General features: G+C 36.8%; 1 protein-coding gene and 1 pseudogene across 6 annotated transcripts in view; one reads left to right on the top strand and one right to left on the bottom strand.

Moving 5' to 3' along the window:
* Nucleotides 1–561: 561 nt before the first annotated feature.
* AKAP11 (A-kinase anchoring protein 11) overlaps nt 562–27384 on the bottom strand; it is a 55453-nt gene continuing 28630 nt past the window's right edge. For 2 of the 6 annotated variants that reach the window (XM_036249831.1, XM_036249832.1), the window contains 8 exons: nt 24514–24648; nt 22870–23137; nt 17874–22341; nt 15794–15949; nt 10740–10823; nt 9919–9965; nt 5596–5756; nt 562–2709 (listed from right to left, as the gene is read on the bottom strand). In XM_036249831.1, coding sequence (XP_036105724.1) covers nt 2572–2709; nt 5596–5756; nt 9919–9965; nt 10740–10823; nt 15794–15949; nt 17874–22341; nt 22870–23137; nt 24514–24648 — 5457 coding nt within the window. In that variant the 3' untranslated portion in view covers nt 562–2571. Of the gene's footprint in view, nt 2710–5595; nt 5757–9918; nt 9966–10739; nt 10854–15793; nt 15950–17873; nt 22342–22869; nt 23138–24513; nt 24649–27384 lie in introns of those variants that run through there. The other 4 variants (XM_036249829.1, XM_036249830.1, XM_036249833.1 and 1 more) reach the window with 3 other exon arrangements.
* LOC118622499 lies at nt 5889–6232 on the top strand (annotated as a pseudogene).

Raw genomic sequence — 27384 nt, 5'->3', positions numbered from 1 at the left:
TAATATAAATAGGTAAAGTAGATTTGTATTAAAATAAGACAGAGCTGTCCTCAAGAAACAGCTGTTCTGAAGACTGAGTAACCAAAGGAATCTAGAACGTCTTTGGAAAAATCACAAAGTGCCCTTAAAGCAAGTAAATTTAGACTCAAAAGATACTATTTTAAACACAAATGTTCTCTCTCTATGTAAGGAAACTTAGCTCACTCTTCTTTTCACATTTGCCAATACTTGACATTTTTCTCTCCACCCCTGCACTGACTTGATACAAGTGTGGACTTCCACTAGGACTATTACTAGGCACGTTAATACCTATTGACTGGTCTGACGTGTGGAGGCTAACTAAGGGAACTCTGAATATAGCACAGCTCCATAAAAATTCAAAGGAAGCCCTGGCCAGTTTGGCTCAGCAGCTGGAGCATCAGCCCGTGGACCAAAGGGTGGTGGATTCGAATCCTGGTCAAGGGCACATAGCCAGGTTGCAGGTTCAATCCCCATACCAGGTCGGGGTCGTGCAGGAGGCACCAATCCATGTGTTTCTCTCACATCGATGTTTCTCTCTCTTTCTCCCCCTCCCTCCCTTCCACTCTATCTAAAAAAATCAATGGAAAAATATCCTCAGGTGAGGATTCACTAAAAAAAAAATGCAAAGGGATATGAGGAAAATCTTACCTCAAAATGATTATTACCATAAGAGGAATAAATATAAACATTTTCAAGCACAAAATTTTACAAAAGTAATATATCATCAATATATTGTCACTTTAGGTTAAAAGAAATTCAGAACTCAGTTTTGCTGTTAATCAAACCCGTACATACACTGAAGTCACTAAACACAACTTGGCAGTTACACATTTGTAAAAACGCGATCCAAACTCCACAGTCAGTTAACCCGCATCACAACGAACAACACAGCTGCTCACATTAAAAACCCAGTCAGTCCAGTGCTGTTGTGTCTCAAGTTCTGAGAAGCTCAAGACAGAAACGACTCTGGTTATATACATTTCCTGCATTTCTTCACCCTAAAAATACTTGAAGAAACTTAAGGAAACTTTATTTTTAAGGCCTTCTCTATTTCTTTATCTTGAGAAAAACCAAAGCTTGCAATATAACCACAAAATATTTAAACAGTTCTTGGCATTTCCTTAAAAAGCAAATCTGACTCTTGCATTAGAAAATACATTTCTCTACCATCATTATTCATTCAAACTAATGTAAGTTCCCCTACTCCTTGCCCAGTGGCAGGTGCTATGCCTTCTACACTTTGTGCAGCTTCCAAAAAAGTCCGTGCTCAGGATAAAAGAAAATGTACTGAGCCAAACCAAAGGCCTCAACAAAAAGTGATTTACTCTGGATTACAAATCCACTACCAGAAGAACCAGAAAAGTCACACACACATATCCTCGCATACGAAACCAAGCCACAGCTAGGTGCTCTATTCAAGTCAACTTGCAGTTTCTAAAGCCAAAGCAGCAGGAAATGTAGAGCCCAGAAGGATCATGTCAGAGGTCTTTACAAAATAGTGCAGATAGACTTTATCAGGGGAGGTTCCTTTTTTTTCCCCTAGAAAAAGCTTATCCTTGCTAAATTGGAGAAGACTTCAAAAATCTAAGAGTGAAAATCATTATTGGACCTATCAATGCATTTCCTTTTTAACATTAATTTTTAAAATTTCAACATGTTTTGCGATTTTATTTTCATTAATAGGATGTTAGGGACCCCAAATAGTCAAAAAGAAATAAAAATTTTTACTGCACAATTTTTATAGACATTTTATTTTAAAGCACCTTTTTAATGTTAATAGTGAATTTCTAACCAAGAAAACATTCAACTAAAAGAGGGCACAAACTACTAGCAAGGTTAAAGTACTCCTTTGCGTGTGCACACACGCACAAGCACACGCACACGCACACACACTTTCCTGCCAGAACAATTGGCAACATTAGCAAATAATGTACTTGGATGAAAGGCTGAGGAAACTATCATTTACAATATTAACAGAAACCTAAACTACTAATGTTTCTAAGGAATTAAATAGTTTGAGGGATTAGAAAAGCTACGAACAGCTGAGCTATGAAAATAAAATTGACTTTTAAAAATGAGTCCAAAACTACCAGAAAAAAAAAATCAGCCTCACTGCTATTTTTTGATGTCAAATTAGTTATTAACAAAATACCATTTGTTTGTAAAGGAGCAAAATTCCAATTCTTTATCCCTGGAACTATCCTTAGCCACCTCAGTGTGGTTTCTAGCAGCACAATTTGGATGTAAAAAGAATGACATCAATCAATGTCCCTGAAAACCTCACGGTTAGACCTTCCTTCAAATACATGTTCTTAGGGTCTTAGCATATTACGCGTGGACAGAAGAGTAAATGAAGATAATATCTGACAGATTACAAAAGTATGAACTATATACAGTATGTGATGGCACAAGGAGCTTAAAAACTATATTTAGTTTCCCCACAATTCACTTGAAATGTTAATATTCACTAGCCAAATGTTATCCGATGCAACTTTGTCTGTTTCTTCCTCTCCTAAAACAAATAATAGACACAGACTGGTTTGAGCTGGTTCATGCATTTTCCAGGAGCCAGTGGAACAGCGACCTGCACTCCTCACTGGGAGTCTTTTCCGTCACTTCGCAGTAGACGAGCACAGCCTGCAGGAGGGTTCCCACTTTCCATCCTTTTTCCTGTAACCGTTTTGAAAGCTAATTAAGACAGAAAGATATGTCAAATATTAACCAATAACAATAAAATTTTCATTTTTATTTTTAACAACAGCTAAAACTAAGAATCCTGCTGTTTGTAATAAAAGATTGTTTCCCAGTGATTACAAAGTCATCTCCCTAAACCACTACTTTATACGAATTAACATTTTCCTTTCCTGCCCTTTATAAATACATCTCCTCCACAGAATGACACTTCGGGATTGCTGGAGACAGAACTCCATAAACCTCACCAAGCGGATACTGTACGGGAGTACAGATGCTACATTTCTACAGGACATTCTTAACCTCACTAAATATATCTGCCACACCCTCAATTAGAAACATAAAATGATAAAGACAATGTCAAACTTAATAAAAGGATGTGGATTTTCCTTCCACAACATATAGTGTGGGTGTTTTGGGGGGGATACACACTCTAGCCTCAACAGAAACATGGTTTTGTAAGTTAAAAAAACCTTTATGTTTCAAAAAAAACAAAAACAAGAAAGTAAAATACTGTGGTCATTTCACAATACAGTATACAAATATTGAATCACTGTGTTGTACACCTGAAACTAATATATTATGTATCAATTATCTCTCAATAAAAAGTCTTGGCCAGTGGCTCAGCTGGTTGGAGCATCACCCCATACACCTAAAGGTTTTGGATTCAATTCCCAGTCAGGGCACAAACCAGGGTTGTGGGTGGGTTCAATACCCTGCTGGGGTGCATATGGGATGCAACCAATCGATGTTTCTCTCTCTCCCCCTCTCTCTAAAATCCATTAACATATCCTTGAGTGGTAAAAAAAAAAAGGAAAAGTGAATAGCCCTGGCTGGTTTGGTTCAGCGGTTAGAGCTTAGGCCCACAGACCAAAGAGTAGTGGGACAGATTCCGGTCAAGGGCACGTACCTCAGTTGCTGTTCAGTCCCCAGCCCTGGTCGGGACCCTGTGGAAGGCAACCAGTCAAGTGTCTCTGTCTGTCTGTCTCTCTCTCTCTCCCCCTGCCTCCTTCCCTCCCTCTCTGACTGAAGATAAATTGAAAAATATCCTCAAGTGAGGATTAAAAAAAAAACAAGTAAATAAATACTGTTTTAAATAAACTCTATCATGACCAATCAGAATGTCTTCGCTCATTTTTTTCTATTTAGTTCTATAAAAACTATTTTAATTTTTGTAATATATATATGCTTTGCCTTTTAAAAATAGCTTTTGAATTATACCTCAATAAGAATATAATTCATATATCATACAATCCACCCATTTAAAGTATACCCATCAATGGTTTTAATATTATTCACTGGTTGAATACAAGCATTACCACAACCAGTATCAGAACATTTTTATCACACAAGGAAAGCCCTACACATTAGCAGTCACTTCCCATTTCTCCTAACCCCCCAACTGCAGGGAATCCCTAATCTACTTTCTGTCTCTATAGATTTGTCTATTTTGGCCATTTCATATAAACAAAGTCATTTATATAAAATGATCTATTTCTATCACACAATCTATTATGATCAGTTTCTTTCATTTAACACAATAATTTCAAGCTTCCTCCACAGTATAGCATGTATCTACTTCATTCCTTCTTATTGACAGATTCCATTCCACTGCATGGATAGACCATATTTTACTTATCCATTCATCAGTTAATAGACACTTAGGATGCTTCCACTGTTGTCTATTATAAATAATGTTGCCATGGACATATGTTTTCACATACTTAGGAGTGGAATTGCTGGCTCATATTATAATGCTATGTGTAACTTTCTGAGGAACTGGCAGCATGTTTTCTGAGGTTACACAGGGACAAGGTCCCCTTACTCAGGTGCTACCATGCTCAGCTCTGCCTATGGCTTTCCTTAGTCCTCAGTTAAGACTAAATGACTTGAAAATGTTTGCCTCCCTAAGGTCATTTCTAACACTTTTCCTATCCATTCTTTCTTTTTGACAGTTTATTTCCTGAGCCTCACTTTGTCTTATTTCTCCCTTTGCTCAAGAACTGAAACCTAAACTGAAAAAATCCACAATATCTAAGTAAAAACAAGTAACAAAATACTAAAAAAAAATCTATTTTTACATAATACCTTTTTCACATACTTCTTTCAACAATATTTTTGTAAGTTCTGAACCAGGAATCAAGAGTAACTGAAATGTCCCTTTTTTTTGCTATTATTGATCAATTTACATTTGTTACTCATTAGACTATTCTATACCCTACAATAAGATTAAACCAAAGTTTTGATAAGAAAAATTGAGACAAAAACTTTAGGATTCTAAACTGAAAATCTTGACTAACAAGATGCTTGGCAAATAAGTTCTCAACAAAAATATCCTATTAGTGCATCAAACCTGAATGTTTTATTAGAACCTTATTAAATACTCAGGTGGTCCATTGTCCCTTATTAGAGTTTAAACTTCTACTGCCTTTGATTTTGCTAGCTTCTCATACTAATGAAACTGGATTAACAGAGAAAAATATGTACGAAGTACTAGGCACAATTACAAATCAATTAAATACAAAAAAAGTCATTATTTTCATAGAAACACATGAAATGATTATTAATGACACCTAAATTTGAGAATTTAGAAATTGTCAGGCACTAGATTAAGCATTTTTTATAGTGTTATATTTAATCCTCACACACCTTTGTAAAGTAAATTCTATATTCACTTCCATTGTGCAGATGAGGAAACTGGTGAACTTGCCCAAGATTACACCGCTCGAGTGGCTGAGCTAGTGTATGAACCCAACTATCAGACTACTGCCTAAGCATTTACCCACTCTACTATCAGTGGGTATCCTACTAGATCAACCACTTGACACAGAACATTATGAACTAAATGTATCCTCACAACCACCCTGTAAGGCAGATACTTACTTGTATAAACTCCTTCTTTGCAGAGTCACAGAAAGAAAGTTCTGACACTTCAGCCTCGGAGGCAACGAGCCACTGAAGAATAATTCTTAGCTGGGGGTCTACTGTGTATGGCTCCATGTCAATATTCATTATTAGCAGAGTCTTTCCATCTTGCCCCAAACCTAATATTTAAATTTAAACAATATGAAGTGAAACTCATTAATTCAACTGTTAATACTCTGGTTTCCAAGAATATGTAAATATTTTCCTTTTCTTAAGATTCCAAGGAATGCTCTCAGGTCCTCACTTCCAAGATGACCAAGAAAAAAAGGAACAACGGTCGTGCCAAAAAAGGCCGTGGCCATGTGCAGCCTATTCGTTGCACCAACTGCGCCCGATGCGTGCCCAAGGACAAGGCCATTAAGTAGTTCGTCATCAGAAACATAGAGGCTGCAGCCGTTAGGAACATTTCCGAATCAAGTGTCTTCGACGCCTGTGTGCTTCCCAAGCTGTATGAGAAACTACATTACTGTGTGAGCTGTGCCGTTCACCGCCAGGTAGGCAGGAATCGCTCTCGTGAAGCCCGGAAGGGCCACACACCCCACCCTGGTTTAGACCTGCGGGTGCTGCCCGACGACCTCCACCAAAGCCCATGTAAGAAGCTAAGTTCTTAATGACTGAAGAAAAGTTCTCTGGAAAAAAATAATTGGAAATTGTACTTTGAAAAAAAAAAAAAGATTCCAATGAATGCTTGAAAATAATCCATCCTTTCTTAACCACACCAAAATATTAATTAAAACATTTCTTTGAAAGGGCTAAACAATGTAAACAAAGGGATAACTGTGATCATCTACTGAGAACACAAATGCAAAACTCTACTTTGAGGCACTGAATTAAATGAAGTACCATAAATGCCATCATTTGTGTCACAATATGACCCACAGGTGAAGGGAGAAAAAATAAAACTATAAAGCCAAGATTACAATCAAAATACAAATGAAACATACAAATAAAAACCTCAAATAAATATACTGAATGGACTTGAAGAAAACTTTCTAAATAAGAGAAATTGCAGCAGCAAATACTTGTATAGCACTTATTAAAGTAAGTATTGTTCTAAGCTGTTGAGATATACAAAGTCCTATAATCCAAAACCACCCTATGATGTAGAAACTATCAGCATCTCCATTTTACGGGTGAGGCATCTGAGGGAGAGAGAGATCCTGAATCTCAGAGTGAGGAAGCGGCTGAGTAAGAACACAGTCTGGCTCCATGCTCTTAATCACTTCATTCTTTGGGCAAAATAGGAAAAATGTTATATGCAACCACTTAAATCCCAAAAGCAAGACCAGGGAACTTTCTGGTGGTATATCACTATTACAAATAAGATATTACTCTCACATTTATTTTCTTTTTTAATGAAAATTGTTTTCACTCCAGCCGAGTGGTTCAGTTGGTTGGAGTGTCTTCCTGTGCACCAAAAAGGTTGTGGGTTCAATTCTAAGACAGGGCACATATCTAGGTTGTTGGTCAATACATAGTTGGGGTGCATACAGGAGGCAATGGAATGATGATTCTCTCTCACATAAATGTTTCTCTCTCCATTCCTCACTCTCTAAAATCAATGAAAAGTCCTGGCTGGTGTGGTTCAGTGGTTAAGTGTCATCCCGTGCACTGAGAGGCTGTGGGTTCGATTCCTGGTCAGGGCACATGCCCGGGGTTGTGGGTTCAATCCCCAGTCAGGGCATGTGCGTGAGGAAACCAACTGATGTCTCTCTCACATCAATGTTTCACACTCTCTCTCTCTCCTTTCCTCTCTCTAAAATCAATAAGAAAAAAGAAAATTATGTTTTCAACTAAAAGTAGGATGAATTTCTGTTGAATGTGAAAGTGACTTAACACTCCTGCTTAATGATGGCTGAATCAGCAGTGCTAAGACATGGGCCATCCCACACAAGAGGTGAGCAGCAGGGTGCGCTAGCAGACATTGTGCCAAATTGTACCAGCACTGGAAATTTGTTGGTGAATGTCCCTGATTCATTTTTACAGTTTGCAGAGCATTCTAGACCACTACTAATTATTTTTGGAATATATGTAGGCCCCCAATTTTTCATTTACAAAGCTGGTCCACATTATTCTCTTTAAATATATGTATGTTTTTTCAGTCCTCCCCATTGACTCTCAATCAAAAAGAGGTTTGGGTCCTGGCTAGTATTGTTCAGTGGTTAGAGTGTCGGCCCATGCACTGAAGGGTCACAGTTTCAATTCCTGGTCAAGGGCATGTACCTGGGTTGCAAGTTACATCCCCAGCCCTGGTAGGGGCATGTGCGGGAGGCAACCAATCAATGTGTCTCCCTCACATTAATCTCTATCTCTCCCCCCACCTTCCTATCTTCCCCTTCCCTCCCTCCCTTCCACTCTCTCTAAAATCAATTGGGTGGGGGAGAAGCAGAGAAAGTGGTCTAGTGTACTAGGATACATTTTGTAATTCCTACAGTGGTCACGGGGTCAGGAGCTGTCACCCCAAGATTTCTCTGAACTATTTACGGGCGTTCTTAGTTCGGGACTCCTGGTTGCTTGGCCTATGAGTGACTTCTCTTTCTAAAGGGGTTACTAAACACTAGTGAAAAGAGAAGGGACTGACATCCTAAAACTACAAACAAAAACCAGGGTTGTTTCCTTAGAATTTCTATAATTTTGAATCTTTCTATAAATCTACAGCAATTATAGCTCCTAATTTACCAATTTCTAATTAAAAATTTTTTAAAGTTAGCTACACTTTTCTGTATAATGAAAGATAATTAAAATCTCACAAACTGGGTAATGACATGTATTTACAAATTATTAATCTCCTAACTTCTACCTACTCACAAAAAAACCCTTAATAGCCGGGCTAATGCCAAAAGTAAACATTTTTAAATGAATTTTATATTGATATTAACTTGTATCTTCTCTCTTAATCATTCCTCAGTCAAGTTAGTATTCATTACAGAAAATATTCACCACATGCATTTATACCATGTATATAGCCACTGAAACAACTTGTTTATATGTATTACTTCTTACTTTTCTACTTAAAAAAAAAATCAACACTTTTGTCCTGGCTGGTTTGGCTCAGCAGTTAGAGCGTCAGCCCATGGATCAATGAGTAGCAGGTTCGGTTCTGGTCAAGGGCACATACCTCAGTTGCAGTTCGTCCCCAGCCCTGGTCAGGGTCGTGCAGGAGGCAACTGGTCGATGAGTCTCTCTCACATTGCTGTTTCTTCCTCTCTCCCTCTTTTTCTCCCTCCCTCCCTCCTACTCTATCTGAAGATAAAATGGAAAAAAAAAAAAAAATCCTCGGTGAGGATAAAAACAAAAAGAAAATCAACACTTGTACAGTTAACAAAAATAAAGCAAGTATTACCCAGCCTATCCATAACTCAGGAAGTATAGCTCTACTTCTACTTTGTGTCTAATGAGAAAAACTTACTTCTACAAACCCTATATGAAGAGAATGTCTACATGGCAAAGGCATTAGAACTCAAATATAATAGTAATGCTAGGTCTGATGATTTTAGCTCAAAAACTGATACATGATTTTCCTAAACAAGAAAAATATAGTTGGTAATAAAACTGATTGGAAACTTGGGTGTTATAAAGTACATTTCAAGAATTTCATTTTGGCAATTTTTTTTTAGTTTACCCACCTCTAAAGAAATAATAGCAAAAAAAAAAAAAAAAAAAAATCACTGCTTCAAAAACAAGTATTTCAAATGGCATAAATATTTGTGTGTGCCACTCTACAGAACACATAATTGGTATTTTCATAATTAAGGAAAAATATTTTGGGAGGTAAAAAATTGAACAACCATCTAAATACAATATAAACTCAGCTTCAATGTGAATAGTTTTTAGATTCACTCAGTCTAATATATTTGAATTAGGGATTACAAATCATGGTCCAGAACTCTGTGACCTACAGTATCTAGTATTTACATATTCAGAACTATGTTCATCAAAGGAAGAATTGAGTATTTTCTTCAACTATATGTATGTGAGTGTAGGACTGCAATTCCAGAAGAAAAGTGAAGACAGACTATGATTTATGTAAGATTATCATTAAACACCAATTCTAGAAGTTACTTGTTTGGAAGGAAAAAACTTTAATATATGCCACAGTTATAATAAATAATATCTTACGAGTAAGGATTAAGAATACCCTGATTTATAATGTAAATGCCCTTATTTGTAATAACCCAGAGCCTAACTGATGAAATGCAGAAACACAAAAATTAAAGACTCTTCTAGGGAATCTTATACAAAAAAACAGGCAAACACATTGAAACACAAACTGTCAGTTACCTTCTACGTCATCCTCATGTTCTTCCTCTTTATCATCTGGCCCATCACTTTTCACATAAAAGAACACAAGAAGTTAAAAAAAAAAAAAACTTTAATAATGGTATTAAAACCAATTCTTAAAATGTGGTAAAGAATGAATGTTACAATATGATGTGTGACATTTAAAAAGGGGAGAAATGACAATAAAAGGAAGCTTTGCTTCTCACACCATTTCATGTTAAAATCTGAATTGCAAATGATGCCTAGATAAGTTATCAATAACCAAGAAGTTCCACCTGACCAAAATATATAGAGTACCAAGTAATTTCGTAATAAAATTTATTTTTAAAAAATTTGAAGCAAAAATATTCTAATTTGGTTTTAGGTTTTAAATATCATAGAATGCCACAAATAATTAGGTATTAAATTGATGCTTCTGCTGATGCCATTTATATATTTTTAAGATGGTAAAAACACATTTTACTTATATATAAAATAAAACTATACAAAAAACAACAACAACAAAAAAAAGACAAAACAAAACAGAAATCCTGTAGGAAGCAAGCTCTTTTTAATGAAATAATAATTGGTGGTAGAATGAAAAATAGCAAGCAGAGCAACACATGCATAGAAATAACACATTTTGCTATTAGATGTCAATCATATCTTAGCATAGAATTTTTTTCATTAGATATAATCAAGCAGAATCATGTCAAAATATAGGAGAAAAGCAGCTTGACACAATACATACTGGCATTGTAACCCACATTGTTTTAAGAATATGACATCATGCATTAGTGGTGAAAGACTCATCAGCTTTTAAGGGTCTGGACTGGACCAACCTGTCTGATGTTGGAAAGGATAAATTGTCCTCATACAAATCTCCTTCTAAACCAAGACTGCTCCAGCTACTGCTGTTACCATTACTGCCAGAGGAAGAAAAGAACAGAGCTGAACTAGAAAATGAAGAGTAAAAACGACTTTGGTTTTCCTTGAACAGCTTCTGTCCATGATTAACTGTGGATGTTCTGAGGCTGCCACAACAGAGCGCCACACCACCACTGCTACCTAAGAGGGACCTGACAGCTTCAGAGACTTGGGCATTTTCTTACTTGTCCTCAAGAGATCATAAAAATTATTCTAATTGGATACTTATTTTACAGGTTAAGATAACAAAATGTCTTTTAAGACAGCAAATGAATGCATGAAAAAGTTTTATAATGAAATTAATGTCTATGTCAAATTTTAGGATATACTTTGTAAAAAAACCAATACTCTTCAGTTTGGAATAAGTTTAAAAAGAAAAAAACCACAGGTTGCCCTGGCTGGTTTGGACCAGGGAGTACTGGGTTCGATTCCTGCTGGGGGCACATACCAAAAAACAAAACCCACAGGTTAACATTCTCTCAGGTGTTTAGATAGTGCAAATAATGATGGACTTGGGGGTGGGGGAGGTGGGCACTGAAACACAGTCCCAAAGAGACCTTTCCTAACTTGGAAAAAAAAAGTTTTCTAAGTTTAAAATACTCTTATTGTGTCAATTACCTTCATTTCATATATTATATATAATTCAGTAGGTGGCAAATAACATACATTATCTTTAGAATATTGACTAACCAAAGTTTTCTCAAGGCTTACACTTGTCTGGTTGGCCAGTCACTAATGCCACACAGATAACTTCTTATACTAGACAATAAAAAGAAGAAAGCAACTATATTCTAAAACTGCAGCAAAGCAATAAAAAACTAAAAGCAACTGTTTCAGAAATAAAACTAAATTCAATCTTTCAGATTAAAACCTGAACATGCAATTTTTGAAAATTCTACTCATTAAAATAATTAGTAAGCACATTAGTTTGCAGTGAAAGCAGCTATATTTCTCTGTATTATGCTAAGGCAACTATAAAAATTAATAAGTACACAAACCAAAATTTTGGTTCTAAAAAATGAATTAACATAAAATCATTTTATAGGCATCAGTAAATGTTGACAAACTTACTTTAAAAAGGATTATTTAAAAGTTCTAAGTAGTTTCCAAGCAATCTTGAGTAAATTACATATCCATGTTTACCACAATCAAATTGTGACAAACTATAATGTATTAGAGAATAAAAGTTAAAACTGAGCAGTAACTTTTCACATATATTCAAACAAATATAACTCTATCATAAAACTCTCAAAACCAGAATCTTACCCATGTTGTCTGTTGTCAGACAAACCAAAATTGTATTCACTTCTATTAACAGAACAATTATATAAACAAAAAAAAAATTACAAAATCCTTACCCATACACTAATGATTCCCCCATTTAGTAATAAAAACCAATCATCTAAGTGTTGGATGAACATGAACAAAACAGCTAAAAAATGGTCACACTCCCCCTATCTAACCTCATTCCCCCTCCATGTCATTCCTTGAAATGGCTGAGATTTGAAGTCAGTTATTTATAAAATGCCACTGCTAACCAGGACGGCCACATATTTTTCACCTAATCAGGGCACTTCTGAAAATTAAAGTAGTGATTACACCAAACAGAAGTAAATCAGGACTCTCCTAAGCAAATTGAGAGGTGTGATCATCCTATATTAATCCAATCTAAAACAACTTCACTTCTTCAATTAAAAGTCTTTCTATTTCATTCTTGAACACTGTGTCCTGCGTCCATCATTTTCTTTTACATCTTTTCTTGTTTCCTATGTCAAAGACAGGCCTATCACACACCACTGGTAGTCAGCGTCTAAAGTTCTTTACTGTGGCTTTCAGCCGTATGAAGAGTACTGTCAATTCTGACGCATCTCAAAAATTCGGCAAGTCCAGCCCCATCTCTACCTAAATGTACTACATAACTTTTAAGAAATTGACAAGCTGCTGAAATATTTCAGATTCATTTACATAAACCAGTTCTCTTTCTGATCAAATCATTAACATTCCTCCTAAACATTTGTGAAATGTTGAGATTCTTGTTTCTTTTTTAACTGGTGGCCTCTATGGAACTTCCTAGAGGGAAAATACAAGTGTCCAAACCTCTGAAGTCTTTAATCTCCTACCTTGATCTCTGTACCAGAAAATAACAGTTCCCCCAGCAGATGTCATCAAAAGATGAAACATACAGCCTGTGTCTTAGGTGTGTTCTCTGAACCTCCTGCATTAAAATCACCTGAGGTGTTTATCAAGCATGTAGACTCTTAGGACCCTCTACTGACATAGGGTATCAATCTCTGGGACATGAGGCCCTGAAAACTGTATGTTCAGCAAGCATTCCAATCCTGGAAGAGTCCCACTAACTTTGTCTTTGTGCCTGAACCTTAAAACCACAAAGCATAATAGTTCTTAAGACTGTGGTAGATTAAAACCACAGAAGTTTTTTCTGGCAAAATGGTATCAAGCCAAGTTTTCCTCAACCTGAATTCAAATCAATTATCTGAACCTAAATGCATTTATCCATATTAACCATAATTATTTTAGCTACAGCCAGAATTGGCCATTTTGAGCCTTGGTCCTGATAAAGGGATTATCTTTTCACCTTCATTTAAAAAAAAGTTGCTGCATTTATTGGAGTGACAGTGGTTAATAATATTATATAGGTTTCAAGTGTACAGTTCCATAATACATCATCCGTGTTGTGAGTTCATCCATCCCTTTACCGTCTTCTACCTCCCCCTACCTTACCTTTCCCTCCCGTAATCACAGTACTGTTGTCTGTGCCAGTCAGGTTTCTTTTCTTTAATCCCTTCACCTTTTTCACCCAGTCCCCCCACCCCCCTCTCCTCTAACAGTTGTCAGTCTGTTCTCTGTAGCTGTGAGTCTGTTTCTAGTTTGTTAGTTTATTTTGTTCATTAGATTGTACATATAAGTGAAATCATATGGTATTTCTTTGTCTGACTGGCTTATTTCACTTAGCATAATACTCTCCAGGTCCCTTCATACTACTAGAAAAGGAAAGATTTCCTTCTTTTTTACAGCCAAGTAGTATTCCACTGTGTAAATGTATCACCACATTTTTATCCATTCATCTACTGATGAACACTTGGGCCCCTTCTAAATCTTGGCTATTGTAAATAATGCTGCTATGAACACAAGGAGTAAATATTTTCTTTCAAATTCATATTTCAGGTTTCTTTAGATATACTGACAGAAGTGGAATTGCTGGGTCATAAGGCAGCTCCATTTTTTATTTTTGGAGGTAATCTACACTGCTTTCCAAAGTGGCTGCACCCATCTGCATTCCCACCAACAGTGCACAGGGTTCCTTTCCTCCACATCCTCGTCAACACTTGATTTATGGTTTTCATCTTCGTTTTGAGTCATTCACAAATGAGTATTTCTTTCCACTAATAAATAATGCTATATAGGACAGAGCCTAGCAGATGTCTCCCTCTTTTCCTCAAACTAAGTAACATTCCACATAGTGCTGGCTACAGTCCTCTTAATGCCACTAGCCTCCAACCCTAGGTTTTCCCTTTTTAACACAAAGATGTCCTAAACAATGTCAACCCTCACTGAAATTCTAGAAGCTCGTGTTTCTCAAAGATGAGAGAAGACTAAGTGTTCATATTCTAGCCTAGGAAAGTTACGGAAAAGAGCCAAATGATGGTCTGTGATTACTACCCCCACTTCCTACTACCAGTTTTAAGGACTGCCATTTTTGGAACTAGATTTTAAAAGCATTGATGATTTACAACTACATTTTAAGAAACTATGACAAAATAGATACTTTATAAAAACATTAAGACTTACTGGTTAATCCAAGCATCAAACAAAATACTCTGAGATGATATGTTCTAACAGGTAGGAGAAAAGCCATTTCTTTCTGCTCCCTCAGACCCTTCTCTCAGTCTTCTTGCCTCCCTACCTCTTCCTCCTCCTGATAAGTCAAGTCCAAGGTTCTGTCCACCTAAAGCCTCACAGAGTCCTTTCCACATATGCCCAAAATTAAAAGTATCTATGCTGGGAACCCTTCCCTCTCCCTGGACTCAGTTATAGATGGTATTTATTATGTCCAATTATCAGTTAATGTGAATAAACATTTTATGGAATTTTCTTGGTTAAAAAATGCCTGTACAGACTTAAGAATATAAGAAACAACTATATCACAATTAATAAAATATTCCATAACTTTATTCTGAATAAAGTTAAATAAGAAAAGTTACATATGAGGTAAGTGCCTTCTGCTATACCAAACCAGTTTTACAATGAATTTATGTATTTTCAGTCATTCAAATATAAATGCTCTGGATCTTTTTTATTCCTGAGTAGCAGGACAAGTAAGGAACCCCTTCCAAAAAAAGATACTACCTTAACTAATATCAGAAAAATTACGGCCATTTTGATGCTTCAACCAGTGTGCCATAAGAATTTTTTTTTAATGCCTATTTAGTCAGGGGCACTGACTTCTTTTCTCTTAGATTGTCAAATTGAAAAATGATAACAGCTAACACAACAATAGTTGTCTGGTGTGAATAAATCAAAATTATAGCTACTTATTTTGTCAGATCGGCAAAAAATATATATTTTGGTGTGCCACATAATTTTAGTAATTAGTGTATGTGTGCCATGAGATGGAAAAGGTTGAAAATCACTACTTTACAGTAAGGAACAAAAAGTTTTGCCTTAAAAATTCATGAAAGGTCCAGGTAAAGCCTTTTAAAGGGTATAAAATCAAATGTATGCAACATTTTTTAAATCAGCTATTGGCACATCCAGAGAAAATTAGCTAGGCTAATTACTATATTTAATAAGTGTAAAAAACCATTAGAAATATGTCATGAATAATTACATTTTGAAAATGATGATAGATTTTCAAATTCAGAATTTTAAATAATACTCAGTATAAATTAATAGCTCACTTCCAGGTCTGAGGACCTAAACTATGCAGTTACATGTAAAATCTAGTTACCTTTCACTTAGATGATGAAAACTGCTGCTTTCATCCTGGTGTTCATCTTCAAAACTTAAATTGGACCAGCTACCAGTGCTGTCTTCACCAATACTGAGATTCATGTGCTGGCTACCAAAAGATTCAGTTGACTGAAAGTCTTCTTTTTCTTTTGGACTAAAGAAAAAATAAATTCAATCCAAAAGCATCAGGTTCTGAATTATAAACCTATAATTCTTATAGATGATAAAGGTAACAAAAATGAGAAATTATATTCAGAGTCAGACCAGTGGTCCACCAAACCCCTTTTCTTTGTGTCTGCCAACAAAGAGACTTTGCAGGACAGCTTATTCATTCCAGAGTTAACTGAGGTACCCACCAACACTCATCCATCCCAAGTACATCATTTATCTAAATTCTCTTTAAAGCAGTTTATATTTTCAACTAGGACCACTATGAAGGAAGACAAGTTTCTAAGTTTTCCATCTGCTTTGTAAGATAATACTTTTATTTGCACAACAAAACAAAACCCTTTCTCTTGCTTTAAAAATAAAATAAGTAAGTAGTTCAAGGAATTCTAGTACTATCAATCAAGCCAAATTTGTTCAAGATTTTGAGCGTGAATCATAACCCTTACCCTTCTCATTCTTTTTTTCAATGAAGAAACATTTATATTTTTATTCTATCTTCAGAAGAAAGGTCACTGTTCAATCATAACTGCCAACCAACATTTTATTCTCAACATAGCAGCTTAGAGTGATATTTTTAAACATGAAAAGGGAAAATGTTAGTCTGGTGATCAAAACTCTCCCATGGCTTCTCACCAATCATAAGCAGCCAAATCCTTATTACATACTATCGGGTAGTGACAATCTCTCATAACCTCCACCTTATCTCCCACTACTCCCCTTGGCTCACTCACTTTGGCCACTCTGACATCTTTGCTATTTCCTCAACATGCACAGTCCCACCCCTCTGCCTGGAACCCTCTTCCCAGATTTTCATGTGACTTATTCATTCTTCACCTTTGGCTCTTTGCTCAAATGTTACTTTGTCAGAGTTGTTTCACCTGCTACCTGTTCAAAACTGCAAACCAGCCCTACCTATTGCCACTCACCACCACCACCAGCACTAACTCCTCTCCTTGCTTTGGTTTTCCTCCAAAACATCTATCACCATGTGACATACAGTACTCATATTTTACTTTTTTTTTTTTTTACCCTCACCTGAGGACATTTTTCCATTTTTTTTGTTCAGATAGAGTGGGAGGGAGAGAGGGAAAGAGAAAGAGAAAAACATCGACGTGAAAAGGACACATTGAGTGGCTGCCACCCGCACAACCCAACCAGGGCCAGGGGCAAACTACAACTGAGGTACATGCCCTTAGCGGGAACCGAACCCAGGTCTCTCCGAACTGCAGACCAACGCTCTAACCGCTGAGCCAAACTGGCCAGGGTATATTTTACTTTTTTACTGTCTTATTATACTATAACATTAGGTCCAAGTGGATTGTATTTTTGCCTGTTTTACTTTCTTCTATATCCCTAGGGCCTAGAATAGGTTTTGAACTACCCCCACTCTGGGGCTACTCTCATTTTGTATTTAATATATATACTAACCAGAATTACAGTGGACATTCCAGCAGTCACACTATAGTTTTGAACAACAGTTTCATCTTCTATCTGGATAAATGGTTAATACCTTCCCTCAAAGAGCTCTTGTGGAATAATGAACAATGTATATGAAAGTAATGTGTAGAACATGAAACACGACACAAATGTAATAGAGACAACTTGTTAATTTGAGGTTAAAAATATTCCTACCTTTCTGAACAGAACCTAAGATATATATGATTGAGTTTAACTTTTTTTTTAATCCTCACTCGAGGATATGTTTTTTATATTGATTTTGGCGGGGGGGGACATCCTATATGTGCCCTGACGGGGGATCAAACCCACAACCTGGGTATGTACCCTGACCAGGAATCAAAACTGCAACCTGTTGGTGTATGGGATGATGCCCCAACCAAGCCACCCGGCCAAGGCTGATCGAGTTTAACTTTTCATTTTCTCATAAGACCCAAAAGAAACTTAAAACTTACCTGCTAACAGCATGTTCAACATTCATGATTGCTGACGTCATTATTTCTGTGGTAAGGCTTTCAGCAAAGCTAACACCATCTTGTCCAATTCCACTATCAGCTGCCAAACTGGTACTGCTCAGCTCTCTCTCTGCTCTTTCAATAGCTTCAGCAACGATCTTCTCAGCAAGCACTGTCTTCTTATCAAAATCAACATAAATTTGAGGTACATCAAGGTGAAAAATTCTAGATTTCTGATATATGTTGCTAAATTTTGAATTACAATCTGGCTTACTATGAGCAAGTGAATCCTGTCTGAAAGAGTGCTGATGTGAATTTCCATGGCAGTCATGGAGTTCTTTATGGTCACAATATCTGCAAGCTTGACTTACAAGAGGTGACAACTTTTCTGCATAAGTGATCCTATCTGCTGCTTTTGTGGTCTCAGACACTTGGAAAACTGTGGATCCTAAACTGAGTTCTAACGTGTCATCCACTACTTTTTTAGCATACTGTTCTATAGCTTGAACAACCTTCTCTCCATAACCATACCCATTTAAGTTGTCTGTACTGTGGTAGAATCTGTGATTTTGCAGGGAAGGCTGAAGAGGCTTAGGAAATTCTGGTTCAGTGTGAGACTCGGCATCTTCATCACATTCAGATTTTTCATAAAGGCAAGAATCTGTTGAGGATTTTGACAAGCCAACCGCAGACACTGTCAGCTCTTTTTTAACATCTCTGGTTATGCTGTGAGCAAGAGAGGCTGAAAAACTATACAGTTCAGAGCATTGATTTCTATATGTATCCCATGTCCATTCACAAGTTTGATTTTTACAGAGATAACCTCCATTTCTTTCACTTTGTCTTTTTTTATCTACTTCTTGGTGATGTTCTTTATTTAACATGATGAGTTCATTGTTGTTTTTCACCTGTGAGCTTTGCCCGAGGAGCATTTCTGAGTTGCACTTCATTTTGGCTGTCTTAGCTGCTTCTTGCAATCCAGACTTGACAGATCGATAAGCAAGTCTATTGGCATACTGATCCATTATTAACTCACTATTACCACCTTCCTGTTTCAGTACTTGGATAATGTGACCTGCATATTCATCTGTCACACTTTCACAGCTGGGATACTTATATGTCAGCCCTGACATACAGGAACTTGGTGGTAATGAAAGAATAAATGGATCAACTTCTCTTGGATGTGCTACAGTCTCTACGTTCAACTTCTCTTCTGATCTATAATCTTGGTCGCCATCACCATAACAACTGTTTATCTTTTGTCTGAAAAGCATACAACTTGTAACTTTTGCTATTTTCTCAGCTTCTGTAATGACTTCTGCTGCCATATCACCTGCAAAATGGCATAATGTTTGTAAATTTTCATCTGAGTGATTTAACAAAGTAGGTGATACACTTCTTTGACTCCACACATTGAAGCAAGGGCTTTTAATCTTGGGTTCTTGAATTATTTTATTATCTAAATGGGAAGCTGCCACTTCAGTTGCGAGAGAAATGATATGTGTAGCTAATGCTTCAGCAAACTGAACTTTGTTCTCTGAGTGCTCTGTCTTCACGTCCACTTCTGTGTGCTCTTCACTTTCACTACCTTCAACTTCTTCTGAAAGAGATCGCATGAGTTTCAACATGAACTCTTCTTTTTCAATAGTATTTTGTTCATTTTCGGTCAAACCAACAGATGAGTAGTGAGGTGTAGAAGGTGGTGTGGCAGGTGCAAATTCTTTCGCTAATTCCCCCTTGAGCTTTTTGGTTAACTTCTTGATATCCCATTCAGAACTGGCCTGGGATGGTACTAGAGGAGTTGATGGAGGAGTATCAGGTATTACATTTCCATCTCTGATTTTCTGTTTATCTTCCACATGCAAACCATCTACACACGTAAGCACTGCAGAAGAGAAAGTATGGGAATTGGGAAAAGGGCTTTCTTGCCCAAAACACAAGGGCACAGGAGCTGCATTATTCAAATTATACTTTTTCACTGATTTGTCCTTCGCAGCTTCCGTCAAATCAGGTTTCTGACCTGCCATAGTTGAACAACGTGGTAGTGTCTCCAAAGAAAATCCATGAGTTATAGAATCTTTACATTCCGGAATGCAATCCTTTTCCACTAAAAGCGAACAGTGAGATAAGTGCTCTTGAGCATCAAGAAATCTGGGGAACTTTTCCAAAGTCAACTGTGACTCTTCTCTAGGAATAGACAAGCCTTCCCTGTGTACATTTTTATCCACATTTGGGATCACTGATTTGCTTTTATCTATGGAATGTTTAATAATAGATTTAGATAATCGATCAACAAACATGTGCTTATTGCTAGCTTCACTCTGTTGCAGTGTCACTTGATCACAGTGGAAAGGAGGGGTTCTTTCCTTTACTGTTTTAGTTAAACAATCTGTGTGTTCATCAACTATTTTTGTAACTTTGAATGATGTCACTGACTCTAAAGTTTCATTTACTATCGAATGCACCATTGCTGCAGAAAAGTTGCTAATAATCACAGGATCACTTGTTAATCTTGAAGAACTTTGCATTTCAACATCTTCATTAGTTGGTTTAGAATCATTCTGGTTACCCAGATTGTGTTCTGAAGGTAAACAAATATTTCTGAGACAAGCTACTTCGTCTTCATTTTTTGTGGAAACACCTGCTTCAGTAGAATCACCATTCGAATTACTAGCACCAGATGACAGATGAGACTTTGCCTGACATATATTAGATGAAAAGTGATATGGGAGAAGGGCACTTCCTGCCAGGGGCACTGGGATAGAAGTAACAATTCCAGAAGTGCAAAACAAGGCCTGTTGTACAGTGTATTCTTTTTTATATTCCTGCATTGGTTTTGTCACCATAATTGCTTGATTGTTCAAAGTAGGGGGATATGTATTTTCTGCACTCACATACTTTATGTTATCTGTAGAAACACTAACTGCTGCCTTTGTTGTAAAGGTCACATCAACTTGTGATAGCTCAATAAATGCTTCCTGTATTACAGATTCAGACAAATCTTCTGCATATGATTTCACTACTTTGTCTTCATAGTCAAATGACCAACACTGTGGAGATGAAGGTGTTGGAGGATATGAAAATTGGCAAACTTCCATGATTCCTTCAAAAACAAGCTCTTCAGCAAGATCTGCAGCAAACCCAGCAACTATGTTTGTAAATATCTGCTTCTTTACATACTGTAAATCTTTTAAAGCATTTGATATAGCTTCGCTCACCAAGAAATTAGCCAGACCACTAATGGCACGCTCTTTCAGTAAAAAAGCATGCTGCCTTCTCAATTCATTAAATGCCATCTGAAAAACGGATGATGTCAATTTGACGGCTAAATGGCACAATGCATTGGTACATGAAGAGACTCCTTTCTGTAAATCTTTAAATGCACTGCCAAAACTTTTTTCCACAAGATCTGCTGCAAATTTTTGAATGCTATCTCTAATCATTAAGGATTTATTTTTGCTTTTTTGATCAAGGCTTCCACTCTTAAGAGCTATGGTTTTATTTTCTCCTTTGTTAACACTATTAATGTTTGATGTTTCATTAGTATGCTGGGTATGGAGAACCGAGCCCAGTACTTCACATGAAATGCTATTCGCATAATCTTCATAGGTGTAATAAATAGAATCATAATTTTCAGGCATCCTATCTCCACCAGTATCTGTTTGGCAAAAACATTCAGCAGGTGTACAGCCTCCAAGAGGACTAAAAGCAGAGGATCGGATGGGGCTAAACAAGCCACTATCTTCCCCAGATGCCTTCACTGGGCGAGGAGAATCTGGAGCATCACCCAGGTTGCTGTAAGGGGATTCTGGTTTACGAGGTGTTGGCTTTCTAACATTAGCTGGGAGAGCTGGACGATCAAACTTGAATTTTTGAGGATTCATAGTAGTGGTTACAGAACTAGATTTGTCATATCTGCGCCCTTTCTTTTGCGATGGTTTCCCTATGACAGGATCTTTTAGAAATGGACAGGAAGTCTCTAAAGTTTGTTCTAGTTCATCAAATTGATCAAAACTATCAAAAAATTCACTTACTTCCGAGTCTGAATCCTCTATATCATCTTTCATTACAGGAATTTTGGGTAGCTCAAGTTTTGCTTTTAGACTTTTTTGATATCCTTCTTCATCTAAGAAAATAACAGGACTTGGACTTGAACATTCTGATTCAGATGAATAGGCAGGAGAAGAAGAAAAAATCATTTTCTGTGCATCACTAACTTTATCTGAAGCAGTAGATGACCTATAGAAACTCCTTTGGATCCAAGGCTCAGAAATTGATGTTGTAACTGAACTTTTCACAGGTTGTTGTTTATGTCCCAGTAAGTTTATTAAGGAACTTGAAGGTTTAGCCAATGGCTTCTGCTGCCCAGTGCTAATCAGAACTCTTAAGTCATGGGTTTCTAACTGGTGACCAGAAGTAGTTTGTGAAGCAGCATCACACTGACTCTTTAGTGCACTGATGTTTACTCCTACAAGAACAGAATAACAATGATCAAATTATTCTTGAACAGAATTTTTTAAAATTTAAATCCATGGGGATAATAGACTTTAAGCATAATATATTTATTTATAGCATCTCACTTCTAAATTGTTGTTTAACATATTCATCCCAAGTTACTCTCAAAAGCAAATATACCTTTTACTAAAATAATTTCATTTTACCCTATACTTAGGAATACCTGGTCCATGGAAGGTTTAGCATGCTATCACACTAATATGGTGACTCTGCCAGCTAATTCCTCTCAAGTTTGAACCTAGGCCTGTTCCAAACACTTAGATAATAAGTTAAACAGTACTACCAAAATAAGAACAGTAGTAGTAAAACTAAAAACCAAATAGCAATGAATTTAAAAATTACAAGAAAATTAATTCCTTGGACAATCAGAAAAAAAAGGTCAAAACAAATAAACTTCAATTGAGTAAGTCAGCGTTAAAACTTTTAAGACTGAACTTTAAACTTTAATCCTCTATATCAAGAAGTCTAGTAAAGAACAAACCATCATTATATGGCTTTGAGGTCTCTTCTTCCTCTAAGTGCTCAAATGCAGTGACAAAGTCATCCTCTATAGATGACACTGACTGGTTAGTATCGTCATCATCTTCATTAGTGGTCTCAAGTTGGTGCTTCTGATGCAAGTATGTATCCAGGCTGTATCTTATACCAGTAGCATATTTACTTAGAAGACTAAAGATAAAATCAATTCTGAGTCTTGGTAATGTAGGTGGTGATACTCTCATGACACAAAGCATTCCAGAATGATGACTCTTGGGAAAGATGATAAAAGTATTTTAATTTCAAAACATACTATACATACAAAATACATTATCTGAAAGTGAAGCCTAGAAATAACACAATCTTGGGGTGGGGAATAAAAAAGAAATACAAACATCCTAAAAGGCTCCCTGATTTTGTCATGTTTCATTATTTTCTTCCTTCTTTCTCCACATTTCTTACTCCCCAATTTCTTCTTCTCCAACCTCTCTTTTATCCAGGTATTGAAATTCTACCTACAATATCTCCTTAAATGTAAGAACTTACTATCCATTCATTTGGCAATAATGTTTTCCTACATTACTGTACAGCCCTGTGATTTTTCTTATTTAATCATTCACCTCATTCACCAACTACCCTGTAAACTGCTTGAAGGCGGGAACATGTACTATTCTATTTTTGTATCCCATTTTCCTGTAGCATTCAGTAGAGTATCAGCTTCTGTCCTATCATAAGAGAATAATCCCCTCCTTTTACCTAAATTTCCCTAGTATTACAATACAATGTTTACAGCTTTGATTCAGAATACAAGTCATCAGATTTTTTCCATACACACTATCTTTAAAAATGCAAATATTATGAATGATTTATTCAAGTTAAAACTAGAACCTAAATATAATAGTTCCTCACCTCTTATGGTCTAACAAATAAAACGCAGTAAATATAAATGAAGAATATAATTAAAGAAATGAGGTGAGCAGTTCTACTTTTATGTGTAGAGCTCATAAAACCATAGTAGTCTTTTGTAAGTAATCCAAATTTTAAATATACTAAACTTCAAATTTTAAGAGGTAAAACATTTTTCTTTGATGAATTATCAACAAAGCAATACTTAGTAAAGAACTAAAAGGTGAATGTTATAAAATTAATCACCTGTCTGAAATAGTAACATTCATTTTTGTTTATAAAAATAAAGAAGACATCTTCAGATGTCTAGTTTACACAGGATTTTTTAAATCTGAAAATGAAGTAAAGTATGTTCTCTAAACCATATAGCACAACATTTATATAAATTTGGAATTGGCCATAAAGGGGGAAAAAATTCCTATTGCTTTTACAAAGCTAGAAGAAGTTTCAGAAATCCAGAAATAATAAATTTTCAGAAAAAAATTAATATGTACTTGCATAGCATTTATAGAACTTTGCACATGGAAAATCTAATTTAAGGCTATGACCAAAATTATTCTATACCTCAATAATTTCAAAGCTTCATGAGTTACATTTCTCATGAATATTTCCTTGAATATAGTTTATTTTTAAAAATAAAAAACAAAACTCCATCCAAGCATTTAAAGTTTAATACTCTCAATCAAATGTCATTGTAAAATTTTCCATGAAAAACTCATTAGAAATGATATACAAAAGTTACCTGATTTACAGGACCACTGTTTATATCTGGTGATTTATTTATATCCTTCATACAAATAATTTCATTTTCACTTAGACTACAGAAGTGTAGTGAATTCAGAAGATCTGGAAGTTCCAAAGACACTGCAGCTAAATCCTAATTAAAACAATAACATTTTGTTAAGATTGCTATAATGTGGGTACTATCCACGAATCATAAGGTCTGCTGGTTAATAAACCACAACCAATATTTTGAAAACTCAAAAATAAAGTGTACTGAAATATTTTAATACCTGCTATTTCTGCAGCCATTCTAACATATTAAGAATATCAAGCTACAAAAAATTTTTAGCCCTGGCCAGTATGGCTCAGCAGTTAGAGCGTCAGCCTGCAGACCAGCGAGACCCGGGTTCGGTTCCTGCTAAGGGCACGTACCTCAGTTGCAGTTTCTCCGCCCTGGTTGGGGTTGTGTGGATGGCAACCACTCAATGTGTCTCTCTTGCATCGATATTTCTCTCTCTCCCCCTCTCTCTCCCTCCCACTCTATCTGAAGATAAATGCAAAAATGTCTTAAGGAATAAAAACAATTTTTACATGGTACCTCACACATGTATGAAAATGAGGCTTCATAGTTTTTAGCTATAAATGTCAACCTACAGTCCTCAAGGTAACTGAACTTTTTCATATAGGATTCTTTTTTTCTAAATTATATCTTTATTGTTGAATGTATAACAGATATTCCTCATTTTTCTCCCATTGATGCCCTCCTCCCCACTCCCGCCCAGCTCCTGCCTTTCCCCACACTGTTGTCTGTGTCCACTGGTTATGCAACTATGCACATAAATTCTTTGGTTTATTTCTTCCCACCCCCCAACCCCTTTCCCTTTGAGGTTTGTCAATCTAGCAATGAATTTGTACTTCTTAATCCCTTCACCTTTTTCACTCATTCCCCCATCCCAACTCCCATTTGGCAACCAACAAAATGTTCTCTATATCTATGAGAATGTTTCTGTTCTGCTTGTTCATTTTGTTTGTAGATTCGATTGTTGACAAATATGTATTCATTGTCATTTTTTTGTTCATATTTTCTATCTTTTTCTTCAAGAAGACCATTCAACATTTCATATAATAATGGTTTGGTAGTGATGAACTCCTTTAGTTTTACCATGTCTGGGAAACACTTTATATGGCCATCGATTCTAAATGACAGCTTTGCAGGATAGAGTAATCTTGACTGTAGATTCTTGCTTTTCATCACCTTGAATATCTCTTGCCACTGCTTTCTGGCCTGCAGTTTCTTTTGAGAAATCAGCTGACAGCCTTATGGGAGCTCCTCTGTAGATAACAGTCTGCTTTTCTCTCGCTGCTTTTAAGATTTTCTCTTTGTATTTAACCTTTGGCATTTGATGATGTGTCTTGGTGTGGACCTCTTTGGGTTCAACTTGTTTGGGAATCTCTGTGCTTCCTGGACTTGTATGTGTGTTTCCTTCACCAAGTTAGGGAAGTTTTCTGTCCTTATTTTTTCAAATAGGTTTTCAATTTCTTGCTCTCTCTCTTCTCCTTCGGGCACTTCTATGATGCGAATGTTGGCACGCTTGAAGTTGTCCCAGAGGCTCCTTACACTATCCTCATTTTTTTTGATTCATTTTTCTTTTTGCTGTTCTAGTTGGGTGTTTTTTGCTTCCTCATATTCCAAATCAATGGTTTGCTTCTTGGCTTTACCTACTCTACTATTAAATCTGTGTAAATTATTTTTTATCCTCATCCGAGGACATTTTTCCACTTTTTGTTCTGACAGGGTGGGAGGGAGAGAGAGGAAGAGAGAGAAAACATCAACGTGAAAGGGACACATCGAGTGGCTAACTCCCACACAATCCAACCAGGGCCGGGGACAAACTGCAACTGAGGTACATGCCCTTAGCAGGAACCGAACCCGGGCCTCCCTGGATCTCAAGCTGATGCTCTAACCACTGAGCAAAACCGGCCAGGGCTAAATTATTCTTTCAGTTAGTGCAGCCTTAATTTCTGACTGGCCCTCTTTTATGTTGTTGATGTTCTCACTAAGTTCCTCTGAGGTCTCCTTAAGTTCTTTGAAGGTTTTACTAAGTCCCTTGGATGTCTCACCAAGTTCCCTGAGAAACCTTATAACCTCTGTTCTTAACTCTGTATCTGTTAGATTGCTTATCTCCATTTTGTTTAGTTCTTTTCCTGGAGTTTTGTTCTTTTCTTTCAGTCAGGACATGTTTCTTTGTCTCCTTATTTTGGCTGTTTCCTTGTGATTGTTTCTATGTATTAGGCAGAGCTGCTATGCCTCCTAGGCTTTGTAGGGTGGCCAGCTGTTGTAGGTGGTCTGTAGGATCCAGTGGCACAGTCTCCCTGATCACTCCAGCTGGGCCCTTGTGGTGTACCCCTAGTGTGGACTGTACACCCTTCTCCTGTAACTGAGTCTCGACTGCTGTTGGCACATCAATGGGAGGGGTTTACTCAGGCTGGTCAGCTGCAAGAACTGGCTATGCCCACTAGCCACTACCTTGGAGGATCAGCTGTGTAGGGACCCACCACACAGAGCAAGACTTACTTCAGCAGGGCTCTGGTACCCACTGAGTCCACTGAGTGTCACTTGTGGAGATAGGTGGGTGGTGGAGTTTCGATGTGGTGTAAAGCTGTCCACCAGGTGTGCTGGCTCCGAGGCAAGGTCAGCCACTGCCTGTGCTCTATCCAGGGCCACCAAGCATAAGCTACAAAGTGAACTGCAGATGGCTGCTTCTTGTGCTGGGCTTGGAGGTGTCTAGGAAACGCCAAGTTGTGAACCACGTCTAGCTGCTTCTAGTGCCAGGCCTGGGTCCACTTAACTAAGAGGTATGGGCTTGCTGAGACTGGCCCCTCTCGAGCC

Source organism: Molossus molossus, unplaced genomic scaffold (assembly GCF_014108415.1).
Source record: "Molossus molossus isolate mMolMol1 unplaced genomic scaffold, mMolMol1.p scaffold_m16_p_9, whole genome shotgun sequence".
NCBI classification, from domain to species: Eukaryota; Metazoa; Chordata; class Mammalia; order Chiroptera; family Molossidae; genus Molossus; species Molossus molossus.
This window is presented reverse-complemented; position numbering and strand designations above follow the sequence as displayed.